This window comes from Mustela nigripes, chromosome 4 (assembly GCF_022355385.1).
Source record: "Mustela nigripes isolate SB6536 chromosome 4, MUSNIG.SB6536, whole genome shotgun sequence".
NCBI classification, from domain to species: domain Eukaryota; kingdom Metazoa; phylum Chordata; class Mammalia; order Carnivora; family Mustelidae; genus Mustela; species Mustela nigripes.
The window spans coordinates 179,012,731-179,026,588 of record NC_081560.1 but is presented as its reverse complement, the minus strand read 5'-3'; the positions used below and the strand labels follow the sequence as shown (position 1 = coordinate 179,026,588).

At 56.8% G+C, this 13,858-nt stretch overlaps 1 protein-coding gene across 2 annotated transcripts; it reads right to left on the bottom strand.

Annotated features, from left to right (window-relative positions):
* Positions 1–7,433: 7,433 nt before the first annotated feature.
* Positions 7,434–13,808, bottom strand: EMX2 (empty spiracles homeobox 2). Of its 2 annotated transcripts, XM_059398682.1 has the most exons (3): positions 13,297–13,805; positions 11,174–11,358; positions 7,434–8,966 (listed from the first exon to the last, which is right to left on the bottom strand). In XM_059398682.1, exons 1-3 carry the CDS (start codon positions 13,703–13,705, stop codon positions 8,799–8,801), a joined length of 762 nt encoding a protein of 253 aa, XP_059254665.1. In that variant the 5' UTR covers positions 13,706–13,805; the 3' UTR covers positions 7,434–8,798. The 2 variants fall into 2 exon arrangements, with proteins under 2 accessions (XP_059254665.1, XP_059254666.1); XM_059398683.1 differs by lacking the exon at positions 11,174–11,358 and having other exon boundaries at positions 8,863–8,966; positions 13,297–13,808.
* Positions 13,809–13,858: the final 50 nt, after the last annotated feature.

Here is a 13,858-nt window from a genome sequence, read left to right as displayed (position 1 = left end):
TCAGTTTGCAGACACAGTGTGGGTTGCAACAGCCCCTGTCCCCCAAGGCCTCGTGCCCACTTACACATCCATGTGTGTGCACCACGTGCTGTGTGAGCACATTCAGGTACAGACACTCTGGCCTCCTGGGTACACAGTCAAACTGGGGCACCTCTCTTCCTTATTATGTTCACTCCAAGGGATCCAAGCCCAGAGCCTTCCCCCCTTCCTTGTCCTGTGCCACTGCTGCCGATACCCTCAACCCCCTGTCCCAGGCCTGGCACCCCCAGGCAGGCCCCCAGGAACCCTGGCTTGAGAACAGGATCCAATGAGCAGGGTCTCCCACAAGTGACTCCACCTGTCCCCCGCTACCTGGCACTAGGATGAGGCCACTGCCTGCACAGTCCTTGCTGAGGGGAGAGGCTGGGCCTTGTGGGGCCCTCTAGGTGGCCAAGGACATCCCCATCCACCTTCTGAGTAGGCCTGCAGCAGGTGCGTGGGGGGTATCTGGGGGGGGGAGGGAGGAGCTGTTTCCAGGAAGCCTTGCAGCCTCTTGGAGCCAAACAGAGGGGAAGCTACGTCCAGGTCCATCATTTCTAAATAAACCAGGCCTTCTGTCCAGGCTGCAGAGTCTGACCAAACCCTGCCCCCCCCCACCCCCAGCCCCTAGGTGTGCCCAGGAAACCCAGGGGAAGGACAGGAGGTGGCCTTGAGATGCCTGGCTTTAATGACCTCACTGTACGGTGACTCCGGACCTCTTACTTTCCACGGGCCTCCCTGCAAGACAGAGGCTCTCAGACCTAAAGAGACCTTATGGGGGCCCGGAGCCCCCCGCCACTGTCCAAGCACTGCACCCTGAAGAGAGGCAGGGGGAGGGGGGAAGGTGCTGCCCCAGGCAACACCGCCCCGTACCTTCTACACTCTACGGGGCAGGGTCCCGCCCAGAACCACCCGCTGACTGCTGGGGGGCGGGTGGGGGCGGTCCTGGCCGCCTGCCGGCCCCCCAGCTCCAGGCTGGCTCCTCGGGTTTAGGGGGGAGGGAGAGGAGCATCCACACTCTCTGGGGAGCAGAGCGGAGCCCCGCGAAGTGACCCCGTTTCTGAATGAAATTGAGCTGCCATTTTCATCTTCTTCCCAAATGTCAGCTGCGTTAGATCAGATTAGGAGCTAATCTCTTGCCAAAATTCATTTCCGAACAAGAGAGGTGGCTGCGGGCGGGCGGGTGGAGGTTTGTTGTTTGTTTCGGTACCCCTCCCCCCCCCACCCCGCCCGACACACGCAGCCGCGCACACTCTTTCTCCGCGGCTGCTGGGCTGCGGCGCGGGTGGAGGCCGGGGACCCCGCACTGAGGGCCCGAGGGGAGCTGCGGGAGGTCCGGCCGCGGCGCCCCCGGGAGCAGCAGGTCGCCCGCGTGGGGTTGGGAGGGCAGCAACCCGGACCTGAGCTCCGCAGTAGCGCCGAACCGGTGCGATTTCATCTCCGAAAGCTCGGACGGCTGCGAGGCCCCAAGAGTCCTTTCCCGCCGGAGACGAAGGGGACCCGGGACCAGAAGGGGCAAGACACGAGGGACGGGCACGGAGGGAGCCTGCAAGCCTGCGCCGTATCTTCCCTGCGAGCCCGAGGTCCCTCCCCAAACCCCGCCTCCCCCTCCCCCTAGCCCCCATCCTCCCACCCTGCGGGCCAGGGTGGTAAAAGGGAAAGGAAAGGCGATTGCACCTAAAGAGAGAAGAGGAAGGGGAGGAAATAAATGCCCAAACGAAGTGGTCAGTACCTTGCAGGCCTCATTTGACAAGTGACCAGAACACAGCCGCTGGCCTGAATGCATAATTACCCCCAAGTGAAAATTCCCCATCTAATTTGATATTTGGTTCTTTGCAGAAGCTATAGCCTTCGTAAATAATATACAAAGTAAGAAACCTAATCCCGCCTGCTAGAATGTTTAATTCATCATTATGCGAGCTAATTGGAAGGTGATTATATGGTAATTGCTCATTAGTGGTGTATATTTATCGCTGTACCTTATGTCAAGGCCATGGGAATTGTGTAGAGTCTGTTCTCTCATTTCAAGGATCAGTTTCAGAAGCAGGAGCGAAGCAGAAAGATCAAGTTCTTCCTGACGTCAGGTCCAGCAGAGGGCTATGGAGACCCACGCTATATATAGGGCCTGAAGTGGGCTGGGGGCAGGGGTGGCCTGGGACCAGGCTGAGGCCGGGAGCTGGGAGGTACCAGGCAGCCAGAACCCTGCCAGGAAACCCGGTCTTCCCAGGGAAAGAGGAAAGACATGGGGCTGGGGGCCCTGGACCCTTTTCCAAGCGCTACCCCATCCCCCCCTCCAGGCTCTTCCCGGGTCCTTCAGGTGCGTCTGGACCTCTGGGCTCATGCTGGGAGGAACCCTTACCTCTGCGCTTCCTCTCGGATCCCTACGGTGTGTGGAGGGATAGTAGGTGTGGGGTAGAGAGGAGGCTGTCTAAGGCTTGATGTGGACACTGGGCAGGAGATGGAAAGCGAGAGGTAAGGTGTGATTTGGAGAAAGAGCTAGAATCTGGAGCGCTGGAGGCTTGGGGTTCCTCTTCCATCTGATCCCAGAAGACCGGGGCATTGTTACTCTTAACTCCCTGCCCGGCCAAAATTTTCTCTCAATTTCCCATCCAGAGAAGCGGGGCACGCCCGACAGGACTGTGTTGTTGGTGGTGCCGAGGGAGGGGAACCCAGAGTCGCTCTGGGTAGGCAGCAAGACCAGGGCGAAAGAACTCTAGAAACCTGAAGAAAGGCAGGACGTGAGCCCAGCCCAGCGCCAAGGCCAGTCAGTGCCTGAGTTGGGAAATCTCGAGAGGCAGGAAGGCCTGTCTGAAATCCCGAGGGTGCGGAGGAAAGATGTGGGCTGGGTCTGCGGGTGGAGTTGAGGGCAAGGAAGGGACGGTGGGCCTCCGGCAACTTGGAGGACCCCGCCGCGAGTCTAGAAGACCCGCTTCCCGCCGAGCATCCTCGCACGTGCGCGCGATCTTTGGAGCGCTCTGGCGCCCCCTCGGAGGAGTGCGACGCGCCCTGCCCTCCCCCGACCCCGGGCCCGGGGCGCCAAGCACCCTTGCTCGCAGCCCCCGGGGCCCTCCCAAACCCCCTTCCCACTCCCGCTGGGCAATAGGCACTAATGAACAAAAGGCCAATTAGACGCCGGGACGCGGCTGATGAATGGACCTTTCGCTTTCAAGCGTGGCACCGCCTCGGGTTTCCCGGCGTACAGGGTCGCTCCAGGAGAAGCTGCCTCCCGGAGCGGGGTCACTGCTGGGGTCAGCGGGTTCTCAAAACTCCCACTTCCCCCTCGCTGCGGGTTTGGTTGGGGGAGGTAAATCCGGCGGCCGAGCCTGGGCCTACACCAGCGGCCTCCGCAGCCGGGCCTCGCCGCACCCCGACTTCACAGGCCCCTTGCCACCGCCTGCCGCCGCCCCGAGGCGGCACCCAAGGACATCTAAGGCTGATTGCGGGAATAATAATAAAGGCCGGCCTAGAAAAATGTGCAGGTATCCCAAAAAACCGGCTGTTTTTTACCAAACTCTGGGGCGAGGGGTGCGCTGTGGGAACAGTACGTGAACCCAGGCTTCTGCGGGACACACGCGCCTAGATTGCGAGGCGTACAAAAACTGCCCCGGTGCCGGATAGGGACGCCAGCGCTCGGGGACCTCCACCCAAACACACAGAAATGTTCCCGCGGGTCACACACAGGCCGGGGGCCTTCCCGTTGCCTGCGATCCACAACTAGAGCGGAACTCCCAGATGCGCACTCTGCCAGCGGACGCTGGCACACACGCTCCCTACAGAAAGTGCATTTCTCCACCTCCGTAGACTAGAGAGCCACGCAGCTGCCCGTCCTCGTCCCACCTCGATATAAACTCGATGCCCAGGGCAAGCCGGACACCTTGACACGCTCACACAACCCACAATGGGCAGCGCTGAGCTCTTCGGCCTCGAACATGCCCTTAGCACCTTCAGCACCTACACATCATATCCTGACTTAAGTCCTGGCTCAGAGACACTCAATCACATCTCCGCACGAACACAACTGTTCCACGGACCTAACTCAGGCGCTCCACCTACACAAACACACGAGCCTCGCCTCTCATTCTAGGGACTTCCACCCGCTTATTCCGACTTGAAACTGCGCACGGGCGGGCAGCCCAGCCCAGATGCCCCCACCGCGGAGCGGGGCCCGGGGCCGAGCCGCCAGGGTCCCTCCCCAGCCGGCCTGCGCGACCGGAGACTTTGTTTCCTGCGACTCTGAGGCGGGGACGGGGAGGAGCCGAGGTTTCCAGAGCCGAACGCAGGCCCGAGCCCCCTTTCTGCCAGGCCCACTTGGCGTGGCTGTCTGCCTGCCACAATCCGCCCCTAGCACAAAAGTGGCTCGGCAGGTTCCGGGCCGCCGCCAACGCTCCCGCTCCGGCTCGGCTCGGCTGCCAGGAGCAGCGACGGAGGGAGATGGGAGCACCGGACACCCAGAAGCAAAGGCAGAAAGGGGGAACCTTCCGGAGGTCCCAAAGCTTCCCCCACCCCAGGAATTTCTGGTGCCTTGAAATAGCCCAAGCCCGACCCCGTCCCCTCCCGCCCCGCGCCTGCATATGGGACCCTTGGCTGCGGAGGAGTAGGACCCCTAGCAAGAAACGCACATGGAGTCCACGGATACCTGGCGGGAGAACCTAGGGCGCACACTGGCACCGTACACTCCGCTTGACTTTCTCAGGATAACGCAACCCACCCCAAATCCACTTGGCACAGGGGGGCTACACGGGAAAGGCCCACCAGTAATCAACAAGGGAGCAGGATGCAAACGTAACCTATATCCTCGTTCGGGGTAACAGGCCGGACACAAGGCAACACTCGTGCACTTCCGCCATGTGCAGGGAAGAATGCAGGACCTGCCCCTCGATGTCCGTAGAGCCCTTCCAGGGGCATCTAGGCCTGGCACCCGTATACCACGCAGGCGTACGCAGACCTGAGGCACACAGCTTCCGCGTACCCCAGCCCAAAAGGCTCCAGTCCCGTGTGCGCCCACTGCGGAGTGCTCACTGCAGCCGCGAGGGCCACGCGCCCCGCACCCTGCCCCGCGCCCTGCGCCCCGCGCCCAGATAGTCATCGTGGGATGGCATCTCGCAAATATTTATATTCCTCAACGCCACGGCAGCCCGCGTCCACATTAGACGCTCTAATCCTGCCACTTTAAATAGATGAATTAATAAAGCAAACGAGCGGCTAATAAGCTGACTGTCCTGCCTTTTTGAGGCGGGGGAAGGACTCGAAAGTGCGCCAAATTTGTTTGCAGTGGATCAAGGCGAGCCGCCTCTGCTTCACTTTCTTTATCTTAATTCCGACTTGAAAAGATATAATTATCTAGTTTGAACAGAGCTGCTATCAAATCCTTCTTTGGGCCGGGAAGGGGGGCGTTGGAGTGGATTGCGGCTCTCTGAGCCGCTCCGTGCAGCCGGAGATAGCGCGTAATGAAGATGTGGAGGCCTGAGATACAAAGGGCATTAACCTCATTAGCATGAAACCTTTTCTTCTTACCATTGTGGGACCCTTTCAGCCGCCTAATCCCCCCTATTTTCAAAGCTTGGTTTGTAATAAAGCTTTTAGTTTTTTTTTTTTTTTCAAAGCTAATAGTATTCTCTGATGATTTTATTGCTGTTACACTACATAGGACGTTTACCAAAAAAGAAAAAAAGAAAAAAAATCTTGGTCACCCTCTCCCTTTTCTTGTACTTAAAAAAAGTACATAGTTTCTGCAGAAATAAGCCTTTTATTAAGATGGGGATTTTTTTTTTTTTTTTCTGGAAAGGCCAGTTGGAATTTCGACATGGCTGTGCTCCGTGTTTGAGGCATTCTCCATTTGGGGGAATGAGTGGAAGGAAAAGGTAACTTGTTTAAAAGGGAAGAGGTTCTGTGGTTCTGTAGCGGCGACTGCAGCGCACTCGGGACAGCCATCCGACAGGGAGGTCTCTCTGTCAAAGCAGCTGGAAAGCCAACTTCAGTTTCCAGGATACCCAGGAGAGCACCTGTCCCTTTGAGAAGAAAGCCTGGAACTCTCCCGGCAGCTTGCTTCCCCCCAGCATCGTCCTGCAGGCAAGTGTCCCCCAAAATAACGTACACCTTCCTAGGGCAGCCTGCGTGAAAACGTGCCATGGCCAGCCAGGGTTCTCCAGAGGAACCGAGACGGAGGAAAAAAGGAGAGACAGGCAGAGATAAAGAAGAAAGAAAAAAGAGAGAGAGAGAGAGAGAGGGAGAGAAACCAAGAATGAATTCTACTTTAGAAGAGAAGAGGGGAAGGAAAAAAAAAAAGAAAGAAAGAAAAATTTCCATAGTGCCCTATAGTCCCCACACGTGCACGGAATGTCTAATCTTAACTTTTCAAGGCAGGGTGTTAACAAAGCTTGTATTTTTGCCCTGCATTGTAACTTGGCCTTATCACAGTGTAAAGGGTGGGGAGATTGTCCTAAATTATGTCCAGGCGGCCCCCCTGGATCCGTGGATTAAGAGATTAAAGGAGACCACTGGGCAAGGCCTCCTCTTTCCCCTTCATATTCCTGGTATGATAATTGCTTAAACTGATTTGCACTTTCACAAAAGCTCGCAGGACGCTTTGTAGCTCGAACAGAACAGACGAGGTTTCTCTATCAATGGAAATAAAACTGATTAATGCAGCCTATCAGGATAAGAAGCAAATGAAGCATGCAAAAACAACCTCGTACCCCCAGAAGGGGGAAGGAGGAGGGGAAAAAAAGCTAAGTTTCCTCCAAGACTGGTTACAACTTTTTTTTAACGTTAAAATTAAGAGTTGAAGGTTTCTCGGAAAGCTTGCCTTATAAGGCTGCTGAGGGCCTTGTGCTTGCCCTCAGACTGGGTCCCGACAGGAAGGAAGGAAGGAAGCAAGCAAGCAAGCTCTGGAGGGGGAGAGGAAGGAAGAAGGAAGGAAGGAAGGGGGGAGGGGGGAGGCAGGGAGAGAGGGAAGGAAGGAAGGGAAGGAAAGAAAAAACTGGTGGCGGGGGGAGGAGCCTGTACTTCTGGGTTTGAAGTCAGCAGCACAGTTTAAAAGTCTTAGGATTCGGATTCCGCTAAGTGTTTCCTCCAATCCTAGGGGAATATTCTTCAATGCTTAACTATGTGCCCAGATTAAAACAACAACAACAACTAGAAATTAAGAGAAGTAAGCATTTTTTAACCTGAAATTCAAACTAAACTCCCTCAGGGAGCCTTGCAATGGCCAAGGTCTTCTGCAGGACTTAAGTTTTCCTAATCCTCTCCCTTTTCCACGCTCATCTCTCTTTAAAATGCCCAAGAATCCATCCGTCTGGCCCTTTTGTGGGTGAGGAGCCTGGGTCTCTTGAGCCTCCTTGGAGAAGGACCACACTCAAATTATAGATACTTTAAAAAAAAAAAAAAAACTCACTTCAGTTTCTCAAAACGACTACTCTGAGGGCATATTGATAAATCTTTATTGACAAAATATTGACATTGACATACTTCTTGGAAGTATATAGTGTGTTAGAATTCTAACAAATTAACACAAAACACAAAAATATTTACATTCTGGTATAGAAGACATTAAGGAAGCGTTTGTCACTCTCTTTAGTAAGTCTATGATCTTGGAATAGAAACTCAGTGCTTGAAAACTTGCCGCCATGTCCTTGGCCACACTTAACATCCTCCCCGCTAACTACAGTCCTTTAGTTTTTGCGACAGATAGATTTAAAGTTTGGGAATGGCCTTTACAGCGAATGGTTGAATTTGGCCAACCTCTCCAACCACCAAAAGGAGTTTACTTCGGGGTTTTAAGCCTTCGGGATGTTAGGAAAGGGAATGTTCAAGAAATAGAATTAATTTAGGGTTTTTTTGTTTTTTTGTTTTTTGTTTTTCCCAGCACAAGTCCTGACTCCTCTTGTGGGCACCCTCCCCCACCACCCCCAGCCCCCCATCCTGCTCCCCTTTTCTCTGTAAGAGGACCACTATCGCGGAGCCTACTTCATTTACCTTTCACAATCACTTTGACATCAGAAGGTATCAAGAAGTGTTTACAGACTGCACATTTCTCGAAAAAAAAATCAAAATAAAAAGCACACAGAACCTGTCTTTCAAAGGAAAAGAAAATTACAATTCATTTTCTGTCTTTAGACACCATTCGCCCAACAACTGCAACATGCAATTTAAGTTTTTGAACAGGTGTGGGTTGGGGCTAGATACGGAATTTCGATTGCTAGTATTACTAATTATTTTTTAAAGATTGGTGGGGGGGAGACTCTGCGAAGTGCAAAAGAAAAAGTCCTGTGCCTGGTTGGGGTTTTCTTTTACCATCATTATTATTACCATTATTATTTAAAAAAAAAATCAGGACTGCGATAAATGGAATACCTGCCAATCATCTTGTCTCGCTGGGCTGGCGTTGACTGACAGCTTCCCTTGTTCAGAGCGCCTTCCACGGTGCCACATTTGGATCTCTCTCCCTCTCCCTCTCTTTCTCTGTCTCACTCTCTTTCTCTCTCTCGCTCTCTCTTTCTCAGCTGCCTCTTTAGACAAGGGGTGCCTGTTGATCAAGTAGCCTGCGTCCTCTGCCATCTCCGTGCAGCCTGGGATCAGGACCCCGCGCCCTCGCTGCCCAAAGTCCGCGAAGCGCCGACACTCTCTGACTCCCTCTTCCTCTTCTCGGTGACTGTGTGTGTATGTGTGTGTGTGTGCGGTTTGTTTTTGTTTTGTAGCTTGTTTTTGTTTTTCTTCTACCCCTCCTCTCCCTGTCTGTTTTGCTCCGTGGTGTCCGTTTCTGTGGGGTTCGGTTTGTGTTTTTAATCGTCTGAGGTCACGTCTATTTCCTCGGGACTCGCCTGCTTGGTGGCAATTCTCCACCGGTTAATATGGTGCGTCCCTTTTTTCTTTTGTTGCGAATCTGAGCCTTCTTCCTCCAGCTTCTGTCTTTTGAACTTCGTCCTTCGGTTCTGAAACCATACTTTTACCTGTGGACAAGAGGCGGATGGGGCGTGTTAGTCCCTCCACAGCGCCCTCCTATTGCTTCCTCCTCCAGGCGGTGCCTTCGAGAGAGCCCAGTCCCCCAGTGGCACAGCAAAAGGGCTGGGCTCCCCCAGGCCTCCCTTCTTGGGGCCGAGCTCCTAGTGCTGTCAGCTAGGAAGCCTGGCTCCCTACCCTTCTGGGCCCTGGTGGGGTGTTTCCCCCAGACCAAGTGGCCCAGAGGGCACAGTGCCCCTGCCCCGCCTGGCCCTGGAAGGGACAGCCACCTCCTGCTGAGAGCAAAAGCCTTGCAAACCCTGGAAAACCACTACAACAATCATAAGTAAAGTAAAATAAAAAGAGACAAGTCCCTGACTCCCTCTACCTCGTCAGTGCAGGGGAGACCTTACTGCCGTCGGCTGCGGCAGCTTTCTGGTGCAAGGCCCAATGTGCTTTCTATTTTGTCTGTTTCCGCAGCCTTGCCTAAATATAGCGCCTCCTCTGCCAGGCCTCGGCCCTGGGTAGGCAGTCAGGATCTGCCTGAGCTTCCTCTTCCTCACCCAGGACTCCTGCAGGTGAGGAGTTGGGGGGCGGAGGAGTACTGGAGGAAACCTGCGGGATGGTTGGATGCCTAGGCCTGGGGACCAGCCCACCTGTACCTTTCCAGCTGGGAAATGAAGCTCAAAAGTGAAAGCTTCTGAAAGAACCGCGGGATAAAGAGGAAGTGAGAGAGAAACTAAGAAAGAGGAAAGAAGAGTGAAGCTCCCTTCCTTCCCTCCTGCGGACCAGCCCCAGGACCCACCAGGCCCAGGCTCACACGCTGGTCACACCATTTCCCATCAGAGCTGGACTGGAGGCCTCATCTCCCCAGAGCAGCTGCTAGAGGTCCAGGGAGCAATGATGTGGGGCTGGGCTGCCACCCCCATCATCCTCTGGGGGTGCTGGGCAGTGGGTCCCCATTCAGCCACCATAGGAGACACCAACACTGTCCCAGCTTCTCCGCAGTGCTGTACAGTGAGGGAAATGCGGGTGACAGCACCTCCCCTGTCCCCAGGCCTGTCCCTTCCTGAAAGCAGCAGCCCAGGCCCCTGAAGCCCTCCCCACTCCCTCCTTTTCTAAGGCCGGCCCAGGTCCCGGCTTGCTCTCCCCAATGCCCCAGTCCCCCAAAGTGCCCCATGAAAAAGCCGAGCTGGAACAAGGCTGAGTTTAATTTGCTTTGAGTTTGCTAATTGAGGGGGAGGACGGTTCATTTCTCCCCGGCGCTCGCCCAAGGCGCGCGTCGGTGCGCTCGGGGCTTGACACGCACACAAAGACTCCAGGCAGCGTGGGCAGCGAGGCGGACAAAGACCACCGTGGCCTCCGCTATCCAGGAGAAATCAGCCGGGCCGCGCCTTGTGTCGGGCCCCCGCACCAACCCGCGAGGCCCTCTTCGGTTTTGTCCAGGGGGACGTTTTAAAACAAAAGCCTCGACCTCTTTGCGCCTCCCAGAAAAAGTGTTACAACTTAATCTGCCCCAAAACGTTACTGTTCGCTGGGAACTTTGACCCCGCCCTGTAGCTCTGCGTACAGTAGCGCCTACTGTAGCCCTAAGCCCCCTCCCCGACCCCAGCAAGCCGGAGCCAGACCCGCCTCCAGAGTTCCGCTGCGCCGCAGGGGTCTGTCCCCGGTGGCAGCCCTTCCCTGCAGCCTTCCAGCTCTGTTTTGCTGATTTAGGGACACACCTAGGATGTCAGGCCTCTCAGCCTTCTGATTCTCTGATCCCCTCAAGGGAAGTAACTAGAGCCGTCGGTGTGAACCTTGGGTCTGCCGTGGCACAGAACTCCAGTTTAACCCACTCCCAGACATCTCCAGACTCGAGCCTCGAGCATCCAACACCTTGTCCCTCACCCTTCTGTGCTCTCCTTCTCCAGGCACCCAGCCCCGAGTCCCCAGACTCTAACCAAAAGCACACAGGTGTCTTAACGGGGAACTCTAGGTCATGCCCAGCCGGACAAGAGGGAGCTACTCAGCCGGTCTCCCAGAGCCTAGGGTGGGTGGGCTCCTACAATCCCTTGCTGGAACCCAAGGAAGCCAACTACCTCAAAACTGATTCATTCTGAACCCAAGCGTGGAACCAGCTCCCGGGCTCTTTGCCAAAGGCCCTCTCAGAGCTCCGCACTTGCGTGCCGCCTGCACGGGGCCAGAGATGGGACCGCGGGGTGCACGCAGTCCTCACCTGAGTTTCTGTGAGGCTGAGGCTGTGCGCCAGCTGCTTCCTCTCGGCGCCCACCACGTAGTGGTTCTTCTCAAAGGCGTGTTCCAGCCTCAGAAGCTGGGATGGGGAAAAGGCGGTTCGGATCCGCTTCGGCTTTCGGGCCAACGCGTTGTGCAAAAGGAAGCTCTCTGGGCTTGTGTCGTTCCCTGCCAGGGACATAGCAGAAGTCCCGTTAGAGGAGACCGCTCTGGCCGGCGGGGCCGCGCGCTTCTCCCGAGCCGGGCTGGCGGGGCTCATCGTTCATGGCCTTCGCGCTGCCTGTGCGGTTGGGCCCGTGGGAACGCGGGGCCCTCCGGAGGTGGGCGAAGAGGACGCCCACCCAGCTGTCCGCCCGGGAACACGGAGCCCGTACCCGTGCAGAACCCACCCAGACGCTGCCCGGGTGGGACAAGTCCCCAAGCTTCTGACCTCGGCGGGCTTCGCAGCCGCCCTGCACCCAAGGGCCTCACCACCCCCTCGCCCGGGCCCCCGGGGCAGAGGGGCAGCAGAGCCAGGCCCCGGGATTGGCACCCAAGATCCAGAGAAACTTTCTCTTTTTTTCTGACCTCAGGGAACGGGAACATTAACCCCCGGGCTGGAGAGGCGGCGGGCCGCTCTGCAGACTTTTCTCGGGAACTTCATTTTGTATTAAGTCTCTTCCCCTCCGGGAAAGTACAGAGTCTGGGCGTGTGGTTGCGGCCCGGCCGGGGTCGAAATTTCGCCGCCGGGTGCCCAGGGTTTCCGCAGCCACTGCCTCCCGAGGACGCGGCTTCCGCACTGCCCCGCTCCAGAGAACTAGAAGACGGGAACGAAAGGATCGAAACCCAGGGGCTGCCGAGTTGCGGGCGCCCTGTTGGGCTGTGCGCGGGCCCAGAAGATCCCGGCTACTTCGGGCCTGGTGGGGGCACCAAGGGCGTAGCTGACAGAGAATGAGGAAAGGAGCCATAAACTTTGTGAGCAAAGCCAGGATAGTTTCGGGTTCACTCAGGAGGGTGGGAAATCGATTCACTAAAAACCCAAACAAAGAAAAACAAACCGAGTGTTTAGGAGAGAATGGAGGTAAATCCGGTCCCAGAATTAGGATGAAAGGCTGTTTTTGTTTTGTTTTGTTTGTAATTGGGGAGGGTGGAGGTATCTACCGGATTTTAGGTCCTGATAGGAACGCAAAGGGTTAATGAATGGACAAGCCGCTGAGTATTGATCGGCTGTCGAGGGAGGTAGGTCTTTTCCCCCAAGCTCCGACCACTAAACTAATTACTCGTCCCCTTTTCTGGATTTTTAACTTTCTTCCTACCCCCACTCAGAAAAAAAAGCAAACACATTTTTTTTTTTTTAATGGCAAGGGAAAACACTTAGATCTTTTCGTCCAGCCCGTCTCCCGATAGGGTTCATTTCTTTTAAAACAAAAACAAAAACAAAAACAAAAACAAAAACAAAAACCAGACAGAACCTGCCTTCCCGCCGCGAACACTCTGCCCGCATTTGAGCAGGTCTTAGCGAGCGTGCGGAGCCTTGGAGGTTACTACCCGCGAGGGTTCCAGGCCCTCCCCAGGCCTCCAAAAAAAGGGAAAACAAGCCCCTAGGCTACGCTCTGGGGACGCGAGGGTCTCCTCGCCGCCCGAAGAGGGTCGGAAACTGAGAAGTCGCGGGGCTAGGCTTGAAGGGACGAAGAGTGGGTGGCGAACAGGGTCTTATGCAAAGGCGAACCTGGTGGCCTGGCCGTGGCCCCTCGGAGCTAGGGCGACCAGGGCACCGCGGAGGAGACGGAGAGCCTGGGTACCCCGCGGGCTCCGGGACTCCTTGGCGGCTGGCGCTCAGAGAAGGCTGTCCCAGCCTGTCTCCACCCAGCCTTCGGGGACAACTTCTCCCTTTGCGTCCCTCTTTAAGGGGTCCAGCGGCCCCAGACCAGCCCCCAAAGCGGCCGCAGCTTCAAAGACTGGGGACCAGCACCATGCCCGGCCCCTCGCCGCCCAGTTTCCGAACGGGACTCGCGGGCCCGCGAGCTGGAGGAACCTCCTCCCAGGCCTTGCCAAGCGCCCACCCGGCACGCAGGCCGAGGGCAGTGCAGGACGCGGCGCGCTGCAGCCCCGCGACGTGGCACGTACCTTGGAAGCGGTGGCCCAGATATCGGTAGCGGTGGATGAGCCAGGGGTAGAAGGTGGACGGGTCCCGCTGCTGCGAGGCGAAGAGGGGGTGTGGCGAGTGCGAGGAGGGCAGGGGGTGGGCGGCCAGGGCGTGCGGCGGCGGCACCGGGTGCACGGGCACCGCGGGGTTGGGCGGGTGCGAGACCGCCTCGGCGAACACCAAGTCCGGGTTGGAGTAGACGCCCCTGCCGGCGGCGGCGGCAGCGGCGGCCGAGTGGAAGCCGTTGAGGAACGGGTTTATGGGGCTGGAGTTGGCGTAGCTGAGCGCCGCGGGACGGATGGGGTCCTCAGAGCGCGAGGCGGGCAGGGGACTGTCCTTGGCCACCAGCGACTCGATGGTGAAGCAGCGCTTGGGCGCCGGCTGGAACATGCTGCGCCGAGGAGCGGGCGCCCGAGGCTCCCGGCTCCCGGCGACCGCGGCACGCTGCCTCCGCCGCCCGCAGCCCGCGGCGAGGACGGACGAGAATTGGGGACTTGTTTGTTTGGGGTGGGGGTGGGGGGAGGAAAGGAAGAAAGAAAGGAA